We start from the raw sequence: 27,383 nt of genomic DNA, 5'->3' as shown, positions 1-27,383 counted from the left end.
AATACAAGTGCCGCGGGGGTGCAAATGGTTGAGGGGTAGGGGGAAAAGTCTACACATTGCCACACAATACCATTAAACAAAATAAAGAGATTTTCAAGTTGCTTAATGAAATCATTTCAAGCAATTCGCTTAAAGATATTTTACAAAAAAAAAACTTTATTTGGCCAAGCAAAATAAAGCCCTAAGTCACGTCAATTGCCTATTATCTAGAGACAGTTTTAACTTAATTCTTGACCAATTTTAGTCGTTGATTGCCACCATATTTTCACAATTTTCCAATAGATTTATACTACATTAAATTATGTGAACAATTGGTATGAAACCTTTTTTTATCTTGGATAAAGCTAACGTGATTATTTGTTTTTATTGTCATATTCAAAATATTTATTACTAATTCCGAAATTCACTAATACAATCTACACATATTTTCAGAAAAATTAGTAACAAGGCTATACAAAATTGAAAAACGTATTAAACTGTATCAATTATAGTACTTTTTCCACTGTTTTCATGATCTAATCAAATCTCAAGAACCTAATAAAATCATAAAAAACATATATTAATTTCAAAACTCTGTGATAATAGTTACATTTATGAAAGTAACATCTTTGGCTTGAATGATTAAGTAAGGATAGTTGGGCTATTAAGATCAGGCCAGGAAACTTCGGGATATACATAAGTATAATGGTGTCAAAAAATATGAATATAAATTGGACCCTAGTTAATTCGATGTAATTTGATTTAATTTAATATTAAGATGAGCTCAAGAGCAAAACAATTCCATTATTAAAAACATAGCCAATTTAAAAAAAAACTGAAAGAAGTAAAGACAAGGACCTGAAGTAAATTAAAAAGTTGTTGTTTTTCACAAATTACATAGTTTTTATATCCTGACGAATAAAAGTTTGAAAGTAGCTTTGTAAAATTTAAGCCTCCCGGAAAAAGGGGTAAATCAAAGCAATAAGTTGAACCTTCCCTATTACTGTTAATGGATTGAAGTATCATATCGAATTCGTTTTCCGTTTGCCGTTTGTTATTGTTGTGTTTTTCTATGATTTGTTGTGGGAAAGCGAGCTTTGAACATTTCGCTTTGATACAAAGTGAAAATGTTTGAGTTTTGTAGCGGGGTCTATGCGGTTGGCTTTAATTTGTCTAAGTGCAGTCTCTGCAAACGCACAATTTTAAGGGGAGTAAAGAGGCAGGAGGAAGTTTGAGAGACGGATCGAAAAGTTCACACATTTTCCCACACGCTCAAACACACACACAAAGACATATTGGGGCAACACCTTGACCAGGCGTTTGGTTATTTTTATGGTCGATGTTATTGGATGTTGTTGGTCCATAAACTGACAGAATCTCATCCATTCATCTATCGTTACGTTTTGAGTGTGTATATATATATATTGAGAGAGGGGGTGTGCTTAACACATCATTGAACCGTTACGCAACACACACACACACACACACACATGCAGAGATTGAGAAGAGGGGAACCCACACACACATATGTCCGGTCGGGGCCATCGGCAGACAAATCCCATTTGATGTTCACTCAGCAGAAAGGCAACGCCAATGAAGCATGCAAAAGGTACGAGAATTTCAGCTTTTCCTTGCTGTTTTCTCTGTTCATCTCTGTGTTCTGGCTGAGATTTTGGCTTTGTAACTCAAAATCGGTAACAACAGCTACAAGGAGCGAATGTGCAAACATCATGAAAAACGCTGGCCCAACAGCAACAGAAACAACACTAACAACAGCAACAACAGAAAGTCCAAGGAACAAAAGGCCAAAGGCAGATAAAGACTCTTACAAGCCGCAACCCAAGCCAAAGCCAAGGCAAAGGCAAAGAAAAAGAAAACTTTTTGAGCTCGCTTTCCTTTTTTTTTTTTTTGGTTTTGGGTTTTCCCCGTTCACCCTCCTTTATTTTATTGAACTTTAATTCATTTTGCAGCAACAAACTGAATGTGCAGAATAAATTGTTTTATATATTTAAGCTAAACTGCGTCTCTGACTTTGTTTCTTCCTTTTTTAGCCCTCGACTCTCTGTGCAAATGTGCGACCGAGAATGCAGCGCGATTCCTTTTCCCATTGTCCGTTGGGTCATAAAATGGCTTCCGGTTATGCTTCAAGTGAGATTAACTTGTCGTTTGCAATTTCCCTTTGATTTGTTTCAAAATGGGGAATCAGCTAGACCAAGTAAGGGAATGGTCCAACATAATGGATATGGGAGTAGGGGGAATGTCTACTTGTTAGCATTGTCGTTGGCCCATGTCCCCTCCAGACAGCTGGTATGGCTTTCGCTTTCATCTTGTGGAACTTTCCTTTCATTGGCCATTGGCACAATGGAAAGGCATATTAGTGCTCTCAAGCAGTAGATGTGTCTGATTAACATTGCAAATTCAATAGAATTACATAACCATATGTTTTATAAAGCTTTCCCCTAAAGGGTAGAACGGAGCAAAGATTGATGGATTAAATTATGATAATCAAGATTTTATTTAGCAAAAACACAAACAGAGAGTATGACCTAGGAAAAGGTTAAAAATGCAAGAAATACCGCAAATTTTACAGCTAATCGAATTAAAATTATTAAAATATTTTTTTAGTATAGTTTACTTTTTAGTAAATCTATAGATTCCTCTATTATAGTTTATCTTCTTTGATTCATTTCCTCTGCTTCTGCTTCAGCGATTGTGCCCAAAAAAGTATGCTACATATAAAACCATAATCAAAACTTTAGGACATCTCCGAGTCGTATACAAAAAGCCTTCAAATTTCCGATTCATGTTGAAAAATGTTTTTGTAATTGTTATATTTGCTTTGTTGTTGCTTTGGACTTGTACAAATTGATTTACAACAAACCATTTTCGCCTCTAGCCCACCCATGGGAGCTCTGGAGAAACGCACATTTGAAAGAGTCCCAGGTGCAAGTGGGTTTCGGTGTAGAGTAGAGACTGGGGTTTTTATTTGTTCCGAAATTGTTTTCTTTTTTTGTTTCTTTCGCTTTAGGTTGAGCTGTTGTTTTGTTTCCTGAAAAGGAAACCCCATGTAGTGTGTGGGATATATATGTGCGAGTATTTGGGTTTCTTTTTTTCTTTTTGCCTTTTGTTCTCTCAATCGCTGACGTGGCACTAATTTTGTTTCATGCCGGCGCTTTCGCTTTTCGTTAGGCACCTTTTACAGGGGATACTGGAGGAAAACCAAAATCTGAACCACTTCGTTCAGTTCGCATGGCAACCGTTGCAGCTTCACGTTGCATCCACGTTGCAGCCGTTGCAATTAAGCCGCGCAATCAGAATGCAAGATGAAGGCGCTCAGCAAACAATTGAATTTGCCCAAAACTAGGACAACAGGGCCAACATGTTGGCTAAATGGCGACCACAAGCTGTAAGGCCAACAAAGGGGTTTGCTTCTTGTTGGCAGCTAAACACGAGTGACTACATGTGATTTTTGTCGACCTGCCATTGGGCTTTTGGTCAGGACTATAGACGAATAAGGCTCGTGTTCTAATTGACTAATGGCTTGATAATACAAATAAAGCCACTTTGAATCAAACAGTAAGCACTCTAATGTACTTCGATATAGACAATTTAAGGGTTTAAGATCGATATCTAATTTCTTTAAATAAAATAATTATTATACATAGAAATACCTGAAACGCAAAGGTTTTGTATTCCAAATTCTAGGCACAATTCTTTAGAAAAGAATTTAATACACATTGAAATTTTGTTATTTAAAGTCGATCAAAGATATCCATGAATTTCGATGTCTTAGATCAAAGTATCATTATAGTTAACTTCAGATACACGACGAATACTAACAATTCATTCACAATCAATACTTTCCCGAGTCAACACATACTGTAACAAAAAAAAACATTCTTCCAAAATGTACTCCTTCATCCCACGAGCTGCCCCAATACACAGAGACGTGACTGTTCAAACTTCCAATGGATGTCAATACCGCGTCAAATCAGAATTGGCCAACCAAATGGTAGCTATAAGGTGTCTCCTGGCCAAATCAGCAGATATCTCAGTCATACCCTTAGAAGACATTGATTCCGAAACCTTTGAACTGGTGCTGAAATGGTGCAGAACTGTGCGAGATAGCAAGGTTACGTTAAATGAGCATTCGGCCCGTACGATGTTCAAGAAGCTGGTGCAAGAGTCCATCGATGATCGTATTATGATATATAAATTGATCTTAGCTGCCAATTTCTTGGATATCGAGAGCCTTTGGGGAGCCACCACGCAGCATCTTTCCGATGAGATAAACGAATGCAAAAGCGTTCAGGACATGAACAAGATATTCAACGTAAAATAGTTCAAATTGTATTAAATTATTTTTAAAAATTTCTTAGTATTACTAATATTAATATTATTGATATTATTTTATCTTATAAATAATATTAATAGTATTAATATTATTAATATTATTTTAAAAAAAGTTAAACACAGTTCTTTCGATTTATGAATGTAATAAATGTAAGTTAAAGTTATTATCCTTGAATTTGGTTTAGTTTTTCTCTTTCAGCAACAAATATCAATCTTGAATATATTTAGCCAGACAAAGCTTAAACTAAGAGGAGGTGAGCGTTGCTAATGTTCCATAGAAATTTAATGCTTCACGTCTTAACTTGTTAATATATAATTTATGCCCAGCAAAGTTAGTTCGCATGAAAGTGTCACTATGGATGGCTCATTCATTGGCTTTGCAAGTGAGCTCCTAAGTGAATTTATGATAAGAAGCATTATTACTTTGACTTAAATAGTTTATCTTCTGATTATAGTCGTTCAATCGGTGGAAATTGATGATTTTGAAGTACCCATTGAGATTACCACTTCTCGGCAAAAAGCCAAACCACAAAAATCTACTGTTGGGCGGACTCGAAGGACCATCCGTATAAACGAATTTAAGGGTAATGAATCGGGTGAAATGGTGGATAATTATTGCTGCTTTTGGATATATCAAAAACATCCGGCTTTACCTGAAGCTTGGGAGCATCGTGAGGAATATCCATTCGATTTTCTTTTTCAAGGGAAATTTGTGAAAAACAAGCGAAATGCGTCCGATAACCAAACATATTGGAGTGATGAAAAATCGGAAAAATAGAGAGAAAAACAATGGACATAAATGCATAAGATTGTGTTTCAGTTTGTTTCATCTGTGGCTATGCATATAATTGTACCTAAGGCATAAAATTTCTAATTAACTTTGTCTGGCCATAAGGACTGACCAAAAAAGAGAGACAAAGTTCGAAATTTTTGGCTCAAAAGTTGTTGAAATTTCATTCCACTGACCCCAAAAACCCTGAACATGAGGCATTTTGCGCCTAAGAGCGCCCAACACAGGCACATAATGGATTTGACACATTATAATCAGGTTTGCATAGTGTCAGTCCTTCGGTCGGTCAGTCGTTCTGTCGCTCTCGGCAGGCGGTTGTTCTAAGACTCCTCCTGGGAGCCCCTTGGACCAGACATCAACTTGGGCACTTTGACGTGCTTTGCTTATTTGGTCAGCAAAGTTCTTGTTGTTGGAGTTCTCTTAGTAGTTCATCATCGGCTGTTGAGGAGCTGCTGAACAGGACGTTGATAAGCAGAGCCCGGGCTCATGTCTGGGCATTTACTTAGTTAATTAAATTCAACTTCTTCAGGGAATGACAAGAGGCAATAGAAGCACAGAAGAAGAACGGAGCAAGTTTAATGCCAAAGGCATATGGTCCTTGAAAGGAGTTGGAGCCTCAAGGAGCATCAACAGCAGCAGCAGCACCATTAGTGGGTGGAAAAGTTTGTCCAACGTATTTGTTCATATCATAGGTAAATATTCAGACAGCAGAAGAAGCGTCAGCGTCAGCATCAGCATCGCTGTTTGCTTTTAATTTCACATTTTTCCTTTGCATGCGATGATTAGTGAGGATGCAGTGCATCTTGGCCATGGTATTTGCATAACTCACATTGCGAACTTGAGCAATTTCCTGCATCACTGACTGAATTGGGAATGGCAAAAACAGATTTAAATCTGGGACAAGGTGGACAAGGCTATTTCTTTGGAAATGGAAGCGGAGAACGACTCCTTAGAGACTTGAGATTGCCACTCTGCCCAAGCAAATAATTTCGAATTAAATCGATTTAAATAAAAGTGTGTATGCATACAAATATATATGCACACACATACATGTATCAGTATGTGTATAAAAGATTTAAATGAATCAATGTATTCAATGTACGCACACTCGTTTTAAATTTATTTTGCGTAAATGCAATTTTTGTCAAGATTTCAGTTACGTGTCGTTTTCGTAGTTTACCAGCACAAAGCGCCCTCTATGCTGCAGATCAACAGACAGCCAACAGCCGTTGTACGATCTATCGATAATCGATATTTTCACAAAATTAGGTCACACTAATTGCGCGCAAATGTGGTAAACATTCATTTTAGTTTTTTTTTCTTGCAATTCTTTTAGTAGGTTATTAAGAGACATTAGAAGTACATATTAAAATTTAAGCCGGATTCAAAATGTCCGTGTTACTGGCGGATATTGATGCCACCTGCGCTGCTCTCGGCTATAGCGATGGCCAACGTTATCAAGCTGAACCTGATGCCGTTGAAGGATTGAAGGTAAGCAATTAGAACTGAATTCAATTGTCCAGAGTAACATGCTTACTTGCATTTTAGCATTTGATATGGATTCTACGACGTGATCTGGATAACCATGAGTATCGCCGACACTTGGGACGTTCCAAGGTTCTGCAAACGGATTTGATCTACATGCTCGCAGATTACGCCCAACACGAAGAGTTGTCCGACCTTTTGATACGTCTATTGGTCATTTTGACCAATCCAACGCTATTGCTATACCGCGAAGGGCCTCCCAATGACAATCATGGGCGCAAGGTGTTTATGGAGCTTATCGATATACTACAGGGTTACAAGGCGGCTTTTGCCAGGGACAAAATCTGGACGGCCTTGTTTGAAAAACTCAAGCAGGCCTTGGAAGTTGTAAGTAATCAAATGCTTTCTACTCTATTCATATAGTAGAACAAATCCACAGGAATAGGATAGACTAGGGAAATATTAAATATGCCACAATACGAGAATTTGGAGGACGGAAACATGGAGAGGGTTTATGGCCAAGGCGATGGTGACGGCGAGGGTGATAGTAACACCAGCAGTGATGAATCCTCCGTCGTCGATGAGGGTCCAACCTATTACAGTTGTTCGGTGTGTTTGCGCACGGCCCGCAATCCTCAGGTCAATTTTTGCGGTCATCATTTTTGCGCACGTTGCATTGCCAATTGGATATATACTCGTGGATCCCGGGCAAATTGTCCTTATTGTTTGTCACGCATTGGCGAGAATACACTAATATCTATTCGTTACTCGGAGAGCTTGTGGTACTCGAATAGGCTTCCCAACAGTCGTTCGTTGGAGGAACATCGCCGGATGCTATTGCAAGGAGCCGAATACATCAAAGAGGGTCCATATCTACCATCTGCTGGAATGTTCAACAGTGGTTATGTCGAGTATCCACCGCAGCCGTTGATGCGTCTAAAGCCGCTGGCACCTCAGCTCCTGCGTCAGGAGAAGAGTCTGCCCATTCGACGTCAATTTGTGGATCACACCTGGGGCCAACGTATCATGATGCTAATGATAATGATTTTCCTGTTGGGCATGTGCCATATAGGTACCCTACGGGTATAATTCCATTCGGCTTGGACTAGCATAACCCATCAATGGACAATTATTTCTAAATTCCAACATTGAAATCCAAAATTACTCAGATTGTTTTCCAACTCCTCGCACTTTCTCTACGTCCTTTATTAAAATATGCTCAAGCCATTCATATAATCAAATTGCGTTAATTAGTCTGCATAAATGAAGTCACTGCTGGGTAGTCCAGGCATTTAACGCCACTATTTTGTTCCATCTCCATATTCTTTTTTTGTTTTTTGTGGTAATCTCTATAATCTTTATATTAATGGCCCAACGGCCGCGCAAAAGTTTTAATAGCTCGTGCAGCTGCCAACAGTCAAGTCTTTTTTTTTTATTTTAACCATTTTCTCTCGTTCTCTTTCATTCGAATTTTGTTTTGGCCAGAGGAATACTTTATTCTGACTTTTTGTTTGTGCCAACTCTCTTTTGTGTGGGCTTCATAACTAATTTGAACTTTATTACTATCTGGTGGGTTCAATCTAAACCCTTCACCAAAGCGTAGTTAAGCCTTAAAGTGGCTTCAATTTATAGAATTTTACTGCCCATGCCAAGAGTGGTCTAAGTCAGCACAGAATGCATTTAGTAGTTCTGCTTTTCTAAAAAAAATGGTATGCCCTTTGAAGAAAGTTTAGTAAATTTAATCTCTTACAAATGTCCACCAATATATTTACCAAATCATTTATTTTAATTTAAAACTCAGTCGATTCGACTGAATTTAGGCTATTGCCAGTACAATGTAGGAAATGTTTTATGAACTGCATTTTTTTTAACAGTTTAAAAAGACAAATTTCCGTGTTATGATAACCCAAAAACCGCAAGTCGATTAAATAAATAGGCTACAAAGCAAATGGCTAGCAAGCGTCAAAAAATCAAACAAAGCCTCCTGATGAATTCGGTTCACTCCCCAAAAGAAAAAAAGCTTACTTAAAAAAACAATGATTTTTCACACATTTCAATGTACATAGAATGTTGTTAAAACCACAAAAGCAACAACAGCAATGTGCAAAATTTAGTTCAATCCGTACACTAAACATCATGTGTGTTTTGCAAATATTTTTCAATTGCTCAAACAAAAATGGTTACGTAGCAAGCAGACTAGATTCCGTTCCAACCAGGAAACAAACACAAACTAGATTGGTTAACATTTTATTTGGGAGGGGCAGGAGGGATGTGTAATTTCTGATACAGCTCGAAATGATTGGCATCGATTTATCATGTTGAGCTTCACATATATACAATGTGAATACCTTTTGTTTTTACATTTTTCCAAAACGCTTTTTGAAAACTCGTTTATTGATTATGATCAGGAGTCAGGAAAACGAGGTTAGACAAAAAAGGAAAAAACCCAAATGTTTCAACCTAGCAACGAACGCACCATAAACCAATGAGAACAGGACACTGAAAGCGAAGTAACTCTAACTACACCCACGCACCCCACTCGGGGACAGCGAAATAAATTCATTTAAAGCCGATTGAATCGACATTCATAACACTCCGGGGAGCAATTCCAAAGGATTTTCATGGAGCTAGCATTGCCATCACCATAGACATTGCAAAGTGTGGCCCGAGGATTTCTTTACATTTTCTCTTTTTTTTTTGGATTTTTTTTCCTCGAATTTCGTTTGTATATACCCTAGCCAAGAGTATTACAATGTTGTACTGTTTTTTGTAGAGCAATAAAAGGAAATTATATTATTTTGTATGTAAATTTCTAAATATAGATGCTTATATTGTAAGGCACAAACTAGTAAAGCGCCTAAGTTAAAAGGAAAGTTCTAATAAGTTGAATATGTAGGTCTTAAAGTATTTCTTTATAAGTTGTGCAAGTTTGTTCTAAAGTTTAAAAGTAATATACATTTGTATATGTTAGTTTAAAAATACCATTTAATAACCAAAGAAGTGCAAGGGTATACAAACTTTCAAACTCGAAAGTGGGCTTTGTTTTCATATAATATATGTATGTATAGGATGAATTTCTTCTTGGTTAAATGCAGCGAATTTCTATATGGATATTGTCTATGTTGCTTTGCCTGCTTTCCTCTTTTTAACATCCTCGTGCTGTAGTTGTTGTCGTTGATAATGAATGTGTACAAGGATTTGGCGCATGGTGCCTCTGGCTGTTGGTTGTCGGCTGACTTTTTATGCTTTACTTCTTTACTTCTTTATTTGCGTCGTGACGACTTACATGCTTTGATGTATACGCGGCAAGCAGCCAAGTGGACAGCCAAGGATGAGGTTTTTTTTGTTGGAATGATAAGGGGAAGCTTCCAGCTTTTTGGTTTTGAATGGACCATCTTCATTTTGGTTTGTTGCGTAGGGAAACCGAAAGCGGAAGTCATTATTAACTTTGCCTTTGAGAAGGGCTCCGGGCTAAGGACCCAAAGAGACAGAAAGAGAGAGAGAGTGAGTCTGAGAGCGAGAGTGGCGGGAGTGAGTTACTGGCGTGTCCATGTCCGGATAGGAGTCACAGCTGGCTTGTAGGCACAAAAGCCGCATTAGTTGTATTTATTTTTAAGCTCACAGCCGGAGCAACAAAAGCAGCAGTTACGCTCCCGTTCCAACGCTGCTCCCCACCCTCAAAATTGATTTCAACTTCACTTTGTTGTGGTCCTCCAACAGTCTGGGGCTTCCGTTTTACAGTCGAGCTACATAAATTTGCAATTTAATTTAATTTAATTTCATTTGATTATTTTAACTTGACTCGCGGGATTTGGTGCTTAGATTTTCTTTATCTTTTTTTATTTTACACTGGGATTTGTTGCAATATTTTATTACTTTGACTTTTAATGTGGTTTGATCTTCCTTATTTTTTTTATAGTCCTTTGCTGTACGCAGTGAAGAGCAAAATTTACTGATTGAACGGCTTTTGGTTTTGGTTCGTAATGTTTTGCAAGTGCCAGCCAATCCCGAAGCTGAATGTCGGGCAGACAATGATGCCAGTCTCCATGATCAGGTTATATGGGCTCTACATCAAACTGGAATGCTGGATTTGGTGCTCTTTGTCATATCTTCACCGGATGAATCTCAATTCCATTTGCATGGCCTGGAGATAATTTGTTTGCTATATCGGGAGCAGGTGAGTGATCGATTTTCTCTTTTGCTGAATGCGAAATAAATATTTGTCTAATCTACAGAGTGCCGAATCCCTGGCTGATGCCTCTATGCAACGCAGTGTGAGTGAAAAGCAAAGGGATCAGCAAGAACTCTTAGCTGCTCGTCGTCGAGAGCGGTCGAAACGTCAGGCACGTCCGCCGCCTGGGCGACATTCCCGTTTTGGTGGCACTTATGTGATACGCAATATGAAATCTGTTTCCGATCGTGATGTCATTTGCCATCAACCTCTCGAACGTGTCTCTGCAATTGATTTCGATCGCGAGAAGCAGCAACAAAAACGCTCACATCGCCACATCAAAGAGGAGGCTCAGGTGACGCGAAGAAGCGCATTCACTGTGAGGTAAGACTTCAACTGATATCTCAGACACATAACTATTTGTCTCTGGCAACTTCCTGCACTTTGGGCAGACTATTGTGTAGCTGTGGTTAGCCATTAACAACGGAATTGTTATACCCCTGCCCGGGCTCGGGCCTGCCATTCCGGCCATTGATTTTCGATTTTACGCTGCAGAGCCACGCAAAGCGCAGGCAGGCGAGCATATAAAATAATATTCAATAATAAATGAAGCCATTTCCCTTCGGATGCCGCTCATTCCCTTCATTTTGCTTATCCTGCACAGCAGCCTCTCTTGGCTGTTACTCACGTTATTTTATAGAATTGCACAAACGATATTGGTTCCCTGGCTTGACTGGGGGCTTCTTGTTTTGGTTGACTTGGTCGGGCTAAACAAAGCTTTACGTCGGTCTGTCGGTCGTTCGGTCTTTTAAGGCGCCGCCATTTGCCTCGTTTCTGCTGCCGCACTCCCTAATGGCCACCAGGTGCAGCTATTTTATGATTCTTTTTTCTATTTTGTTTTTTTTTTTAACCAACAAACTACTTAAAGGATACCCAACATTGCATTGGAGGATGCTGCTGGCTAGCTTGGAACTGTTACAGCAAATGCATTTGCCGCAGTCTAAAGATTCCTTTTAAGTATACTCTGCCATTTGCAAGGGTCCTTCAACAGTAAAATTATTATTGCTATTTGAAAAGCTGTAATCGTCTTCAGATATTTTATTATGCAATTTTAAAATCATTTAGAATATTATGAAATTTTCTCTTATATTGTTAACGAATTATTAGAGAATTTGATTTTCTCATATTCCTTTATTTGTTGCTGCTATTGGGCTGACTCCTGATAGTGGCCATAAAAACCTTTTTGCTGAGATAAAACTGCTGCACCAGAAGTAAGAAACGGCAAGTTGGCGCCGCCATTGGCACCGACATCGCCATCGCCATCGACTCGGAGCATCTTTGCCCATTGATCCATGCAATTTTCTAGTGAAAATTCTCAAAGGTTTCCTCTGGCAAAAATGTGGCGACGTTTGTCCAATACATATTTGCTCCTTGTTAGTCTGGTGGCTTTTGGCTTGTGCTCGTTGGCCTGGTTTATGGTCTCTCTCACTGTTGCAGGCCAAATCTTTGGGCGCCCATAAATTGAGAGCCAGAACCCAGAACAAATGTGCGCCTGTGTTGCTGTGATTAGGCAACTCTAAACGCCCCATCAATAAGCTGGAAGCTGGCAAGGAAAAAAACAATGTAACCACAGAGATTTGCCAAGACCAACAGAAAAAAAAAACGAGCTGATCTCAGTGAAAAGGAAGAAGGCCGGGCACGTCTCCAGCTGAAAGTTCATCAATGTCATGCCGGGAGCGCATAACATGCACAACATTTTGTTGCACACACCCGAACACATTGGCATTGGAGTGAATGTTGCAATAAGCTGCCAAAGGGATTCGGCTTTTTTGTGGCATAAATTAATCCGCGTTGGCATCGATGCGTTAGATTTTCGTTTTTCATGATGTCTGTGGGCCAGCTAGCAGGGATTGCTCTTCGAAACGGTTGCATCTCTTAGTCAGTTTTGCACAAATAAATTGGCCAAGCGAAATTTATTGCATCAACGTTGCCAAATGCCTTTATATAAACCGATGCCGGGAGGGGGGACAGCATCTCCTTTTCTCCATTCTCTTTAGCCTTGAATCGAGCTTTTTCTACCGTTTGCATTCAATCAATATGATTGTGGTAAAAAAACGATTTTTCATTCAATACATCTTTCCTTTTGCAGATTGTGCTTGCGCGAGTATTGCATCGAAGTGCTGCGCTCCGCTTACAACACATTGGTAAGACAGGTGCGTCGTGTGCTGGAACGTAACGCTGGCTCGACAAGTCATGATGACTCCTATCTATTGTGGGCCATACGATTTTTCATGGAGTTCAATCGTTTGAGTGGTCTACAATTGCAACTAGTCAGGTGAGTTTAGCACATGAGTGTGCGTATATGTATCCCACCCAGTGTGTGTATGACTTACATTTGCCAATGTCAGTGATGTGCTATGTGGGAGTAAAACTTGCCCTAGTTCAACTATCTATATGTTCTGTGGTTGACTTAAGCATTCTAATTAATTGCCTATGGCTTCCAAGTGGGGCAGAAGGGCAAAAAAAAAAGAAATATCCATCTATATCAATTGATGGACGAGCATCTCTACATTTCATCTGGTTAATAAAACGCTGACCTCAACACGCCAAGTCAGCAAATATGCAAAATCTTTGCCGTTCACTTAAACTCTGAACAACTGAAAATGCCTTCTCCATCGGGGCTTTTAATCAAATTACTTTTACTACAGCTTCACTTCCTTTGCCATTCCTCACATTTCAAATTTCAAACGAAATGTGCTCAACTTTTATTTTTTTGAGCAACTCAATTTGAAAATTTCACTAAAGAGATGGCTCTAGCTACAGTCAACGTTCAACGCCTTCTAAGGATGTAAATCTGAAAAAAGAAATCGAAACCATCAAGTCTGTAAAATTTGATTGAGAATTCCCCTTGAAATTTAAAGGAATATAATACATAGATTAACATTAAGTTGAATTTTTAAATTTTAGATACAATTAATCAAATAATTGTCAGATCATCTGATAAGATCAGAAGAACCTCAAGCCACAACAAGTGCGGTGACAGTGGTTTTCAATCTCTGTTTTACTGTAGAGAGAAAGGAGAAACTTTGTTGGGTTTGTCATGTCATTTCCCCATTGCCAATTGGACTTTTCCATTTTACACTTACCCCAAAAAGGTGGTCAAGCAGTCGGGGGAGTGGAACTAAAGCATGTCACTGGACAACACTGTGGTCACAACACAATTTGTTTGTCATTGTTCGATTACTTGGGCGTCGTACTTGTTGTCATCTTCTTTACTTTTATTGCATTACATTTGCCCAAAAAACTAAAACCAACAAAAACAAAAGAGAGACAACAAAACACATGCTCACAAATCAGTGGCATGATGATGACATCCACTGACCTATGGCAGTTGTAGTCAAGAATTTTTACAATATTCTTTTGCTCAAAAGTTGTATTGCCATTGCCAGATAGTCAACCCAATTTTTAACCGGAGTGCAAAACCTGCCCCTAAAGCCGCGGAATTTACTTTGCCTTCTTCTTATTCTCTTTTTATTGGTGTCCAGCATGCTGTTAATAAAATTTTTGCCTTCTTTATGCTGTCATCCGGTCAGGCTCCTGCTCCTTCACTTCCTTTCATTTTGTCTTCGTTTCTCTCTCAACTTGACTCCCTTTCTGGTCTGTGTGGTGGGAAATTTCTTTAAAATTGTTTTGGTTACTTTCAAATTAGTTTCTGAATGACAACAATGAAGCTTTGCAAAAATGTTGTCATTCCGTTGGAGTAAAGTTTTGCCATCCTCCCTATTACCGAAAGGACCCTAGCACTATTCTAAGCTGCTGTTGTTGCTGCTCCTACTCTCACTTCAGTGCCTCCTGCTCTTACTTGCTATGCTCCTGCTTCTGCTGCTGCTTGTTTTCTAATACTCTTCGCATTTTGATACTATTCATATTCCTCATGTTTTCGTCATGGACACTTTAGATTTTTGTTCTGATCAATGGAAAGCGGAAGTCTATTCGTAATAGACTATATCATGAAACTTTTGTCGGTAGAATCAGTCAAAGACTTAGTTTTGTTTAGACTTTTCTTAAATTTTTACTTTGTTTTCAATCAAATGGAATATGAAGTGTATGTTAAATAATAAGAAATATCGAGTACCAAACATATTCAAATATCCAAGATCTTAAGTCCAGATTCAAGTGAGTTTACTTTCATGAAAGTATTTTTTATAATACGAATCGGTCAAATTAATGTACAAGGATATGGAAGGGTATAGAAACTAGAATACTAACATTTTAGTTAGTTGTTCAAAGCTCGGCCCTTTGCATTTTTTTTATTTTGTGTTTTTCTTTTTTGTCATTTCTCTGGTCTGTTTTCTGTCTTTTGTCGTGCTTTTTCATAGCACTTGCTTCCCTCTCCCCACTCGCTCTTCCTCTCTCTAAGTTTGCTTCTCTATATATATGTAGATATATATGTATACGTATAGTTTGCTTCTCTATATATATGTAGATATGTATACATATATATCTATATATATTGCACACATTCTATCCATCTATCTATATACTGGGCAAAAATAAAGTTTTCTGTTTATTTATTTCCACAAATGCAATTTTCCGCTGCCCGCCCGCTTTGAACTTTCTTTATCGTCTGTCATTTTCTACTGATTTTGCACTATATAAAGCATGGCATTGCTGCAATATATGGGCTTGGGAGATGGACAAACTTTTCCAACAACCACAAAAAATAAAAAAAAAGGAATAAAGGCAAAAAGAAAAATGACAAAATGGCAAAAGAAAAGTGAAATTGAGTTTGTCATTTTGTTTATGCATTGCTGTTCACCAGCGAATCATCGGCAGTTGTTTAAACAAATAGTACTGACTACAGTGTCTGTGTGTGTCTGTGAGTGTGTGTAAGTCTGTGTGCAACTACATCCTGTTGAAAGAAGTAAAAACTATATTAAGAAAAAAAAAACGCAAACAGGTTCAACCATCTCTGGTTGCTGCTCTTCCTTCTTTTATTAATGCATTTTTCTCTCATTTCCTTATTGCAGCTATTTTTATTGATTTTATAATTTATTTATGCATTCAAGATCTCGTTTCATGCTGCCACATAAATGTAATTAATTTGATTTTAATGCCTTTTCAAACGTCCAAGAGCGACCGGCAATTTCGAAAACTTTTTGCAACATTGCGTTGCTAATTTTGCCAAGATGCCGGGGAAAAATGGTGGCCAAATGCGGTTTGTCAATGCCAACAGGCAGCCACCCCTCCTTCTGCTTGGTTAAATGAGCAACTTAGTTAAGATGCCTCTCAATTCTAGTAGAACTTAAAAATTAATTTTGTTAATGAGTTTTTCCCAGTGCTCTAATGCACTAGAAGCTTACCTGTTTTGCCGCCTCTTGCACTTTGAAGTTTTTTTTAATGCCAACTACTAATACCTGTATACATTATGGAACTTGAAAACTTTACTTTTACACTTGCATGTACATATTTGTGTAGTTTTCTTCATTTAGCTTTTCATGTGTGTTTTTCCATTTCATTCGCAGTGAATCGTTGAGCGTGCAATGCTTCCACTGGGTATTAACGCGCATGCAACATGACATGGACATGATTGTGACCGACAAGAAGCAGGCGCGTCTTTGGGCCAAACGACTGCATGTGGCCCTTTTGGTAAGTAACTGCAACCTAAGCTCAACACAAACACACACACACACACACACAACACTTATAAAGACCATGTGTGAGTCTGTTGTTGTTTGCTTTGGCACTGTAAGTGCACTTTCGGGTGCACTATGCTCTCCGCTCGACGTTTGCTTTTGGATTAAGCGTAAACTTAAGCTAACTCTATGTTGAAACGGGTCCAGAGTGATGCAAGTGCTTCCGCATTCACATGCCATTTACATGTTTCCTATATGCCAATTTAAAAGATCACATGCTCTCTCTGTAAATTTAATTTCATCTTCAAATAACTTTCTACAACGTCATTGCAATTAAAATTATTTACTATTTAGTTGTGAACTCAATAATATGAACGAACTAATTTATAATCCAACCACACACACACACTTTCTCTCTCACTCTTATTCCACCCCTTACAAATCAATACTAAAGGACCTATAAATTTTTTAATTAAAGACATTCCGGGAATTGCTGCAAAGCCTGCTGGGACTGCAAAAGCTTAAGGATGACAATAATGCTCGAGCCCTTTTTGATATGTTATTAAACAATGTGTGCTATGTGCTGGAGTATCGGGAGACAATATTGCATTTGCTAATGAACTACAATGAGGCGCACAGCACAAAGTGAGTACGAACAGTAGACCGTTATCGACCACGGTACAAGTAAATGGACGTCTATTTTGAGAATGAATTTGCAGTGCGAAAATAATTCACCAATCTCCGACTAGTATATGTAGAGACACACCATAATACATCCGCAAACAATCGTCTAATAGAATTACGATTGGAGAGTTCAAATATGCCGCAGGACCCCATCGTAGTGAACCTCACCAGCATACCAAAGTGGAAACTACCTACAACCAGACAATCACGCATTGTTTGTCTTGACGGCATGCTTTTGTCTTAAGTCCTATTGCGTTTGTTTGTCTATTTGCACAGATGTCTGTCTGTTAGTCCTTCCGCTTGCCAGTCTGTGAGTTCCTATATCCTGTTTCACACACATACACACGCGTTTCCTTGTGTGCTGAGAATTGGTGGTGCGCTCAAAAGTCGGCTACGTTCTAATGCTTAATGAACTAGTTGCGCTTTGGCCAACAACTTTAATTGATTTTACAAGCATGTGCTCCTGCTGCTGATGCTGCGTGCCGTGGCATAAGAATTATGCTATTTGCTAACGCGGCAAGTGGGTATGCATGTAGGTAATACTCAAAAATCCCATGCAGCATGCCGTATATATTAAAGAGTCTTTCGGTGCAGTGCACCTTTGCTGCATTCTAATTGCCATCTTAACCGACATATTCGCCTTGCTGCACAGTGACACGAACTATCTTGAATAAATGAAGTTTTAACTGTGCTTTAGATTTCCAAAACATTTCAGTTTAAAGCATTTTTTAAACTGTCTCTTTCAACCCTTTGGCAAGGTCTTATAACAATATATATAATATTGCATTATTCTCCCTTCTAAAGTGAAACTGCAATCTCAAATTGTGTGGATTTACTTTGACAAATTTTTGCATTTTGGAGTTTTTGCTCTTATGCGACATTCTGGACAGGAAAGTTGCCTCAATTTAAGCTGTAAATTATTGACTAGCCTGAGTCTGCAGCAGCTTTTGGTTGCAGTAATGTCACTTTCTAGTTTCAATTGGCAATGAGAGCAGCAACCAACCTACATACATTTTTATTTATTTTTTGTCTTGAGTGCGTTGCTATGCAATCCATTTAGATAATTGTAACTTTTCAACATGAGCATGAAAACTTGAAAGTCACTTGAATAATTTCCAAATGGCTGAACAAATTTTTGTTGTGTACCACGTGCTGTTAGTTTGATGACTGCCACTTTTACTGTGGAACGGAAACAATTAAAACTTAATTGGAGCAATTCTATAAAATTTAATCTATTCGATTTGATTTGATATAATAAAATTAAATTAAGAGTCTTAAAGGAAACGAAATTTAGTTAAATCATTTTATTCACCTTTGAATAAAAATGTTCAATTTCTGTCCACGGTCCTAAAAATTGTTGCTGTTGGCCACTTGCAATGCGTCACTCAACTAGCTGGAATAGACGTATGTACGTATGTATATGTAGCAGTCCAGTTCTGGTTGTCAGTCACTCTCAAAAAGGTTGGACTAAATTAATTAAACGCGCAAATATAGAATTGAACTGAATGGGGAATGATGCTATATACATATGTATGTATGTGCATAGGTATATTTGGCTGGAAGAGATTCAATTGGCACAGTCATGCCAATTAAAAATGCAATTAGAATGCACTACTAAATTTGACTTCAATGCATTGAACATGAGCTTTAACTAGCCGAAAATTCCAATCAAATTGTTTACAACAATTTTGGTATTTGATATTATTATTAGGCAATTACAATTTAATTAATCTGCTTAATTAACAATCAGCGTAAATATGGTTGCCTTTTGAACTGCAATCAGTATTTTCGAGTACTTGAAAGAGATATATATCGTATCATTTTTTTGTTGTTGTTGTTGGGCCGCATGAATAATTAATGAGGGATTGTCGTCTACTTATGCCGCTGGGTGTGCTATGAAGGTGCCATCCTGCCAAAATCAACGCCCATCTTTCATTGTGGGTGTTGTAAGTTGTTGTAGTTGTCGTAGTTCTTGTTGTTGTTGTGATTGTGCTGTCATAATTAATAATATTTTCATTATAAACGTCTTATGCCAAAGACCATCTCGTCTTCCTTTTTGCCCATTCTGTCATAATACATAAGTATATATGTATTAATGTCTTTGCATGTGGAGGTATATGTATGTATGTGTGTTTTTGTGGGAAAGAGCACAATTAGATTTTATCATTTATTCAACACTCAGTCTACCCAATGTAAGCCCAACCGCTGACCCAAAGTCCCCTTGCCTTGCCAACAACCAAGACTTCTAATTAATTCTATGCGCTGCGCCTTGTTGTTGGCCATTTAATCAACGTAAACGCGAATATCAAATCAAGCATGGCCAACTAACAGCAACAGCATCAGCAGAAGCAACAACAACTACGTCAAGTTACAAAACCGCGCACATACAAATTAATTATAAATAATTTATTAACGATTTATCTTTGTCCTGTCTGGGGCACATGTGTATATGTATCGGTGTGTGTGTGTGTTTGTGTGGCTGTGTGCGAGTGTGAGTGGCACGATTTGCACCTGCGCATCATTAAGAGTTTGGGCTCCCCATTCGCCATCGATTTGTGGCATGCAATTTGTTATGCAACCGCCTCCCATTCTAAGCATTCGTTCATGCCTTCACACACCGAACCCTTTGCCAATCTTCTGCCTCCAGGCATGCTCTCATTTCTCCATTCACCTCTTCCACTGCGGTAACTTGACGTTGTGGTCAGATAGCAGCAGCAACATCAGCAGCATGAGCTGCATCAACCTCCCCTACCAGCAGAATTTGCATCTGCCGGCAATTTTTACGCTTCGTTTGCAACGCCTACGACCCGACCACAGAGATCTTTGCGGCCACCGCATGATGGTGACACGGTCTGCGCTTGATTCATTTCACATTTGAGTTATCATCATCAAACGTATACACTAAACTCGTATTTCAAATTCTCGTAGGATGGATGGATGGATGGATGGATAAATGAATGGCATCACCCACACTTCCGCTATGTGCTTTTCCATTATTAGACTAACTCCTTTAATCATTCAAATGCGATGGCAAACCAATGTTGCCCTTTCCTTTTTGCTGCTCACATGTGCAAAGTCAGCAGAGGAAGCTATCAGCTGGAGAAATAAGATCTAGAAAAACTCCAATTAGTTAGCAAAGTTTGTTGTTAGTTGTCAAAAAAATATAATTTCTATCATTAACTTCATTAAATGCTGTTTCTTTTAAAATAGTTTATTTTTCATTCAAGTTCATTTCTGTTACTAAATAGCAGTAGATTTTTTTTTTTCTTTATTAAGAAGTATATCTTACCTTTCTTCAACCTAATAAGATCGAAACTCCAAACTTTAGTATAAGAAATGCTTTTCTTCTTCCCTTTTTAGCCTTTTAGATACTATCTGATCAAATGGTATTAGTTATTTCTTACATTTTCGGAATTCAATTTCGCATTGCATTACGATTGACTAACGTTGTTGGTTTTTATTTGTATTTTACTCATTCTTTGTTGTTTTATTGCCTGTCAAAACGTCAACGTTTTGAATTATTTGTCTGTGTAATTTGGCTAAAATGTCGATGTCTATATGATATCTATGCCATCGATTACCTGTGTGAGGTATATACATACAGAGATTCTGCAATATGTAGAAATTGGAATGTGTATACATATGCTGACAACCAACCACTTTCATTACAAATTCATTTCCCTATACACAATTTTGCCAGACTCTCAGGCGTTGACCGCATTTCGAGAGCATCGAGCCAGGGCATTAAAATTCGCAATGAATTTGCATAAATTTGAGTGCAGCGGCATCAGCCAGGAGCAAAAATTTTGGGCGGCCGTCCTTTTTGGCCCATTTTTTTGCTTCTGATGTGTTGTTACAGTTTCCCTAGGCCTAGCAATTAGAGTGCCGGCAGCGGCTCAGCGGCTCAGCGACTTGACACACACAAAAACACAGCCACACATAGAGATATGCAAATATGGGAGAAATGATGTTAATACCCATTTGCCAGGACCAGGACCCACTCATTGGGTTAGCATTTCAACAATAGCCAATAGGAAATGTGATAAAAAAATGAATGTGAAACTTATATTGCCTTTTGTTGAAAGAATGAGTTAGCTGACTTGAAGCTTTTTGATTTATATATAGTTTTCAATTTTGTATTTGAAAATACATTATACATTTCCTGATTTTTCCACCTTTTGTTTTGTAGCCTAAAATGTTGGCCTTCTGCGGGTTTTGCATTGTCCTCGTCTATGACTCGCGCGATTTTCATTATTCAAATGGCAATCAATCATTTTAACAAATTGACGTACACAATGACGATGGCGTTTTTGGTGAACTTTTTGTACATTTTCGTTTTTTGGCTTGAAACAAAGCGGAAGTTAACTCCGAACCGCAGCAGCTGATTTTGGCAGTTTCGATGGCTGTCCTTGTCTTTGGCCATTTTCATTTTAATACCCTTTGTAGACTAAGTTAAAGAGTAGATTAGATTATAGGTTTAATTATTATGGGATTGCACTGTCTAAGTGTAGTTAATAATCCAGACTAATCCAGTCAACTAAAAGGATTTGCTATCAATTTGATATGTGTTTATACCATTGAGGTTAATGATAAAACTACATATATTATGTTAATGTCCTTTTTTAACTTTAAATTTTATGGCATACCCTTTGAGTACAGGGTATCGTTAAGTGGGCGAACTGCAAGATGGCATTTTGTTTTTTTTTTGACTCATCGTCAATAAGTCTTTCCATTTTGAGGGTAATTTGCTAATTGGAGGCGTCATCGGTTTCGACAGCAACGAGGTTTCTGTAAGGCTTCCAGGGCTGCCGCCTCCGCATCATCAGTCAGTGACGTCCGTTCGTCCCTTCAATCGACTTCTGGGTTAGGTTAGTCATGCAAAAAGTTGCTCAAAGGCCTTCTTTGAAAGGAAAGTGGGCGTCGATACATTAGCCCGTTTTAATGTGCTCGATGATATTCAATAAATTTAAAAGCAATTTGACAGAGTCTGCTGCTCAGTATTCATATACTCATACCTACATACATACATACATATGTATGTTTTGAACACGATTTAAAGCGGATAGATTGTCCATAAATATTTGTTCATTTTCACTCAGCAATAATAACGCATAAATAGACCCTTTTCTCCCTTGCCCCTCTAGTGTGGAGTATTGTGATGAAAAAATAATACATTTGCCACATTTAATTGAATTTTGAACATGCAAATGCATTTTTCATATAGATAGCATAAAAAATTCAATTTATACGCATTTAATAAAGAATTTAATTATAAAATATATTTTATTTACTAACCCCACACACACACAAACACACTTATACACACGCACATACAGAGTCTTTCTACGCGATGTGGTTGAAACGGCCAATGTTTTCATTAAAATGATGGAGCGCTTTTGCCAGGATTCGGTCCTTGTTCAGGAAAAGAGAAGAGGTGGCGGCAAACGGGCTGGCAATGGCAAGAAGAAACAGCAAGCAGCCAAGTCCAATAAACGGTCGACAGTGCAGCCAACAGAGGTAAGTGGAGGCTAAGAGAATTGAGAATTTTTAATGTTTGAATTGCCGCATTAAATAACTTTATTTCGGGTTACTGGACAACGCCGCCTGCTGTGAGCGTCATAAAAATTTACTCTAAATTGCCAATAAAATTTTTAAACAAACAGCTAAAAATGTGAAAACGGAAAAAGAGAAAGTGCTTTAGTATGTTAATCCTTGTATACCCTTTTGCGCAAACTGTAGCATACTTTTTTGGGCCACACTGAAGAAATCTCAAAAACATTTTGCTTTAAATGAATTGTTGCAAAGCTTATAACGAATTCACCATAGACCTGGCAAGGGTATATAAACAAAACCCGATTGTCGCCTGGTTGAGATTTATGTGTTCGATTGTAAAATTTAATTGACTGAAAATACGACCAACAAAATAACGAAGGAGATTTTTGCCGGTGAAGGTTTTTATTTTCATTTAGCTTTTTATTTATCTATTTTCTATTGTTTGAGCGTATTATTTCCACAATTCATATATACACATATGTACATACATACGTACGTACATATGTATGTGTGTACATCCTTGTGTATGCTATGCGTTCGGGAGCTGGCCACGTTTGTGTCCACACGTTTCCGTTGTTTTTACGCCACTTTCATCTTTTTCGAGTTTCTTTTTGACTGTGACATCCATTGGGTTTCATTTTTTTGCTTTGTTGCTTGCTACTTCCCTTTTTCCAGTTAAAACCACAATTTTTTTTCTGATGGCTGTTGTTATTGTTTTGGCAAATTTTGTAGCATTTGGCCGTTGACGCCACGATGAATGCTACGCACCGCTGAGCGTGATTTCCGGCCACAGCCAGTGCCAACCGACACTTGCCAGTTAGTTGTCCAACCTCAAAAATAGTTAGCGCAGTAGAAGGACCAGGACCATGCAGACGCCTATGCATTCCTGTGGTCAGCTTTTTGCGCTTTTGATAGCCGTTAGCGAGTCTCTGTTTTTTTGTTTTCACCATTTTTGTATTAAACTTTTGACAAAGTTCTATTTGCACAACCTAACATCATAGACAGAGCTGGAGTGGAAACATGACAAACACATGACATGAACAAATAATTACCTTCATATTTAATATTTTAACCAATGTACAATGGTCAGAATTTGTATTCAGCATTTGTAGTAATAATTGGAGTGTGATGGCCAACTTCTTTCTCAATTAAAAAAGACTTCAAACAACACATTATAACAATATCAGAAATGTCTACTTATTATTATTGAGGAAACGAAGCAACAACATCATTAATATTTTTAATTATTGTTATTTTACTTGCAATTTATGAATGGAAAAAATATATTTCCGTCCATAGTTCGTGGAAAAACTGTTTGCACACACAAGTTATGGATGAAATAATGTAATGTGTTAAACAAACAAAATGCTCTTTAGAGGATTGACTTTGTATGCTTTATTTCATTAAATGAAACAAAAAAATGTGAATATTTTTTACATTTTACTAATGGAATTCTGACAATTAAACAAAAAAAAAGGAATGCAATTGATTTAAATTTAGATCATTGTTCAATTAAATATGCATTGTTAACAAGCCAGATAAGATGAACACAAAGCCACAGCTACAATTATTTATATCGTATTCAGACAATACTAGAGTATGGAAATCGTGTACATTTATTTAATTGCATATTATCATATTTACATATTTTTATTTATGCCATGTATTCATTTCCCATATTACTTTTATAATTGCCCTTTTTTAATATTAATTATAAATTTATCCACTCACTTGCACAAAGAGTGTACATATTTATTTGTCTTGCTTTGAAGGTATTTTCGAATCATCAAGTTTTAAATAAATATTTAATTAAAATAATATATAATATGCATGTAGCTCCAATTGATTTAAAGCGGAAAGACTACAAATGACATAAATTTAGTCATTACTAGCATCATTGTCTTTCTTAACTAAATCCATTTTATGAGTTTGGGAAACGTAAACTCAATCTTTAGTCTATTTAAAAACAAGTATTTAATTCTGTAATTTTAATGAACTAAAATTAAATCGAAAAATATAGTTTTCTTTTTGTAAACATTCTTTAAAGTCGTTTAGTCAATATTTTATTACGGTATCACAGCTTCGCTATAAATTTTAGTGTATTTTTTGTATGGGATTCAATTTGAGCATAGCATACTTTTTAGTTATAATTACTGCACATTTTAGAGAGGTAATCCTTGGGGATTAAATTAAATTAATTTTATTCCATTTCCCTTTTTTCATAACTGTGTATATGCTAAAATTTTGTTTATTGATTAATTACAGGAAGAATTGTCTAACAAATGGGCTGAGCTGGCTACGGAAGTTTGCGCATTGCTATCCACTGACCTGGAGTTGCCAGAGCATGAGCAGCCCATACCATTCGATGCCGCTGCCGAGAAGTCCATCGATGATCAGCGGTGAGTGGACATCTGCCTTTAAATTGAGTTTATAATCATGAATTTTGACTTTTCTTTTCGCTTACAGAGAAGATTGCATGATTCGCATAAATAAATTGCTCCGCATGGAGAAACTGGAAGAGGCTATTGCCTTACTTCGTGCTGCCAGGTGAGTGTCCTGGCGAATTTCTTTTTGGGTCCACTGGATATTTGTAGTTGTTGTGATTTTTATTCTTTACTTTTTTTTTGTTGGTCGTTTTTCTTTTTGCCTTGTTGCCTTGGTATGGCTTTGTCGTGGGCGCTGACTTTAAATTGAGCAACAACTTGCAGGCGTAATCCTTTTGAAAATCCTTCTTTTAATAACTTGACATTGACTGTGGCAGTTGCTATTGCTTTTACTTCTACCCCAGCATTGCCGTTGCCAAGTCCTTTTTTTGCCATCGCGTTTGTCGCTATTGCTGAAAAGGTACAAAAGCAATTCGCATAATAAATTAACTCTTATATAAAAATGAGAAGCCGCCGACGGCGTATCGTCCACCACATTTTTTTCCTTTTATTTTTTTAAGGGAGTTTTTTTTTTTCTTCTGGCTTTTATGTGATTTTTATTTTGTCCTTATTTCGTATTTTTTCATATTTTCCCAGGGTTTTTCCACAAGGTACCACCGGGTAAAGGCTCTGTGCTTAAATTAAATAGTTTTTATTTATTGTTAAGTCAGCGTTCGCTTTTTCTCTCTCTCTTGTACTCTGGTTCTGGCCAGGTGCCCATCAGTAACTATCCTGTAGATTGAAAAGGCGAAAGGGCGTCTTGTAATGAGCAGAGATGCGGGAATATTTTTGAACTCGGCTTATTGTTTTTTCTCTTTCTCTCTCTCTCTGTCTCTACCTGTCTGTTTGTCCTTGACAATTTTTCAGCCAACAATTGCCAGTTATTCAGGTGAAAGCCTTCGGTACGTCTGTGCCTAGGTCAGAGTTGAGTTCACTGAATGTGAATGTGGCTATGGATGACTGGCTGGCTGGCAAACGGACTGGCTGAGGTGCTCTCCTTTGCCACATCCTTTACCTTTCCTTGCCTCGCCTTCACATCAATTTAATTGCCCGCTCAATTATGTAAAGCCCATTGAAGACGCATCCAAGAAATGTTTATTGTTTGTTCTGGAAAATTGCGTGAAAATAATTTATCTTTTGCGCGTCAATGTTGAAATAAAGCCGACAGATACAGATGTCGCTAGCAATCGAAACATGGCTTAAATATATATATATATACATATATTTCCAAGTCATTTAATTACAACATCATTAAAATTTTCCACCTGCTGCATACCCTGAACTGTCTTTCGTTCTGCAGAAAAGGGCTTCTTTCTCTTTTTTGTTGCTTCGTCTGTCTTTGAGGTCGTATCGTGTCAAAGGAAACTCAATATGATGACCATTGAGTTGGTCATCAAAGGGTTATACTGGCTGAAGGAGCACTGGAAAATTGCATTTCTTATGTGGCTAGATTTATATTTAATTTAAAATTTATACCTTACAGCACTCGAAAGCCATTGATCAAATTATCTCTCTATCCCTTGACATGCTGCATACAACAAGTATGTGCAATTTCAATTGTCAGACTGGCTAAAATTTATGCACATTTTAATTGTTGCCAACGAAAATTGTTGCATTAAAATGTATGAAATTTTCTTGTTGCCCCTTGCAACAGCAGCATCAGCTTAAAAAGGTCTAGACGCTTTTTGTGCTAATAAATTAAAATGCGATATGCATAGAGACTCAAAATTGCGCCCATTGCCACGCCCACTCACACTTTGTCTGGCCTTTGTCTGAAACTTGTTTCGTTTCGTTTTTTTTTTTGGCATGTGTTTGAGCTTTAGTGTGTGTATGTGTGTGTGTGGGCTAGCCCTGGCTAGTAAAGTTCGGAGAGTTTTACTCCATTTACTTTCTACATTTTTTTATACACTTTACGAAAAATTTGTTGTTAATTTCATTCATATTACTTGCTTTGGCAAATACTTTCTAACACTTTCTATTGTCATCAGTAGTAGAAAAAGAAAATAAAGTCAGTAATGAAAATTTCGCAAAGTGTATAACAACTTCGGGGCAAATAGAGTTCGAGGCAAATGGAGTTAGTCATGTTTTTATTGTTCTCCTTTTTGTTTGCCACTGAGACCTGTTTTTTTTTTGAAGGGGGACGAGGGGGTTAACAAAATATTGAAAATAAACTGGAGTTGCATATGTATATGTGCATACATGTTTATGTGTGTGCCCAGCATTTTTAAATACTTGCCAAGTCATAGTATTATGGTTTTTCCAGTTGCTTTTTGTGGAAGAATAAAAAAAGGGAGAGAGTAGAAAACTCG

General features: G+C 37.6%; 4 protein-coding genes and 1 long non-coding RNA gene across 6 annotated transcripts in view; 4 read left to right on the top strand and 1 right to left on the bottom strand.

Annotated features, from left to right (window-relative positions):
- The first annotated feature begins 3,793 nt into the window (after positions 1 to 3,793).
- LOC6649632 (SKP1-like protein 15) lies at positions 3,794 to 4,356 on the top strand. Its single transcript, XM_002072259.4, has one exon. It carries the CDS (start codon positions 3,887 to 3,889, stop codon positions 4,319 to 4,321), a length of 435 nt encoding a protein of 144 aa, XP_002072295.1. The 5' UTR covers positions 3,794 to 3,886; the 3' UTR covers positions 4,322 to 4,356.
- A 290-nt stretch (positions 4,357 to 4,646) lies between these two features.
- LOC124459793 lies at positions 4,647 to 5,136 on the top strand. Of its 2 annotated transcripts, none has more exons than XM_047009429.1 (2): positions 4,647 to 4,715; positions 4,770 to 5,136. In XM_047009429.1, the coding sequence occupies exons 1-2, from the start codon at positions 4,652 to 4,654 to the stop codon at positions 5,108 to 5,110; spliced, it is 405 nt and encodes a 134-aa protein (XP_046865385.1). In that variant the 5' UTR covers positions 4,647 to 4,651; the 3' UTR covers positions 5,111 to 5,136. The 2 variants fall into 2 exon arrangements, with proteins under 2 accessions (XP_046865385.1, XP_046865386.1); XM_047009430.1 differs by having other exon boundaries at positions 4,654 to 4,715; positions 4,788 to 5,136.
- A 1,268-nt stretch (positions 5,137 to 6,404) lies between these two features.
- Positions 6,405 to 27,383, top strand: part of LOC6649629 (protein timeless homolog) — a 66,863-nt gene continuing 45,884 nt past the window's right edge. Inside the window, exons 1-10 of the mRNA XM_023179634.2 lie at positions 6,405 to 6,613; positions 6,671 to 6,994; positions 10,527 to 10,784; positions 10,843 to 11,162; positions 12,928 to 13,113; positions 16,304 to 16,427; positions 16,893 to 17,059; positions 22,435 to 22,615; positions 24,917 to 25,050; positions 25,118 to 25,198. Of these exons, the coding sequence (XP_023035402.1) occupies positions 6,512 to 6,613; positions 6,671 to 6,994; positions 10,527 to 10,784; positions 10,843 to 11,162; positions 12,928 to 13,113; positions 16,304 to 16,427; positions 16,893 to 17,059; positions 22,435 to 22,615; positions 24,917 to 25,050; positions 25,118 to 25,198 (1,877 nt within the window). The 5' untranslated portion in view covers positions 6,405 to 6,511. The remainder of the gene's footprint in view (positions 6,614 to 6,670; positions 6,995 to 10,526; positions 10,785 to 10,842; positions 11,163 to 12,927; positions 13,114 to 16,303; positions 16,428 to 16,892; positions 17,060 to 22,434; positions 22,616 to 24,916; positions 25,051 to 25,117; positions 25,199 to 27,383) is intronic.
- Positions 7,017 to 7,843, top strand: LOC26529239 (E3 ubiquitin-protein ligase RMA1). Its single transcript, XM_015177102.3, has one exon. It carries the CDS (start codon positions 7,076 to 7,078, stop codon positions 7,694 to 7,696), a length of 621 nt encoding a protein of 206 aa, XP_015032588.1. The 5' UTR covers positions 7,017 to 7,075; the 3' UTR covers positions 7,697 to 7,843.
- Positions 19,490 to 20,645, bottom strand: LOC124459708. The gene is made up of 2 exons (XR_006953748.1): positions 20,388 to 20,645; positions 19,490 to 20,209 (listed from the first exon to the last, which is right to left on the bottom strand). It is a non-coding gene; the product is annotated as an uncharacterized LOC124459708 (long non-coding RNA).

Source organism: Drosophila willistoni, chromosome 3R, assembly GCF_018902025.1.
Source record: "Drosophila willistoni isolate 14030-0811.24 chromosome 3R, UCI_dwil_1.1, whole genome shotgun sequence".
In the NCBI taxonomy this organism is placed as follows: Eukaryota; Metazoa; Arthropoda; class Insecta; order Diptera; family Drosophilidae; genus Drosophila; species Drosophila willistoni.
The sequence above is the reverse complement of the archived record's forward strand: the minus strand, read 5'-3'. Positions and strand labels throughout refer to the sequence as shown.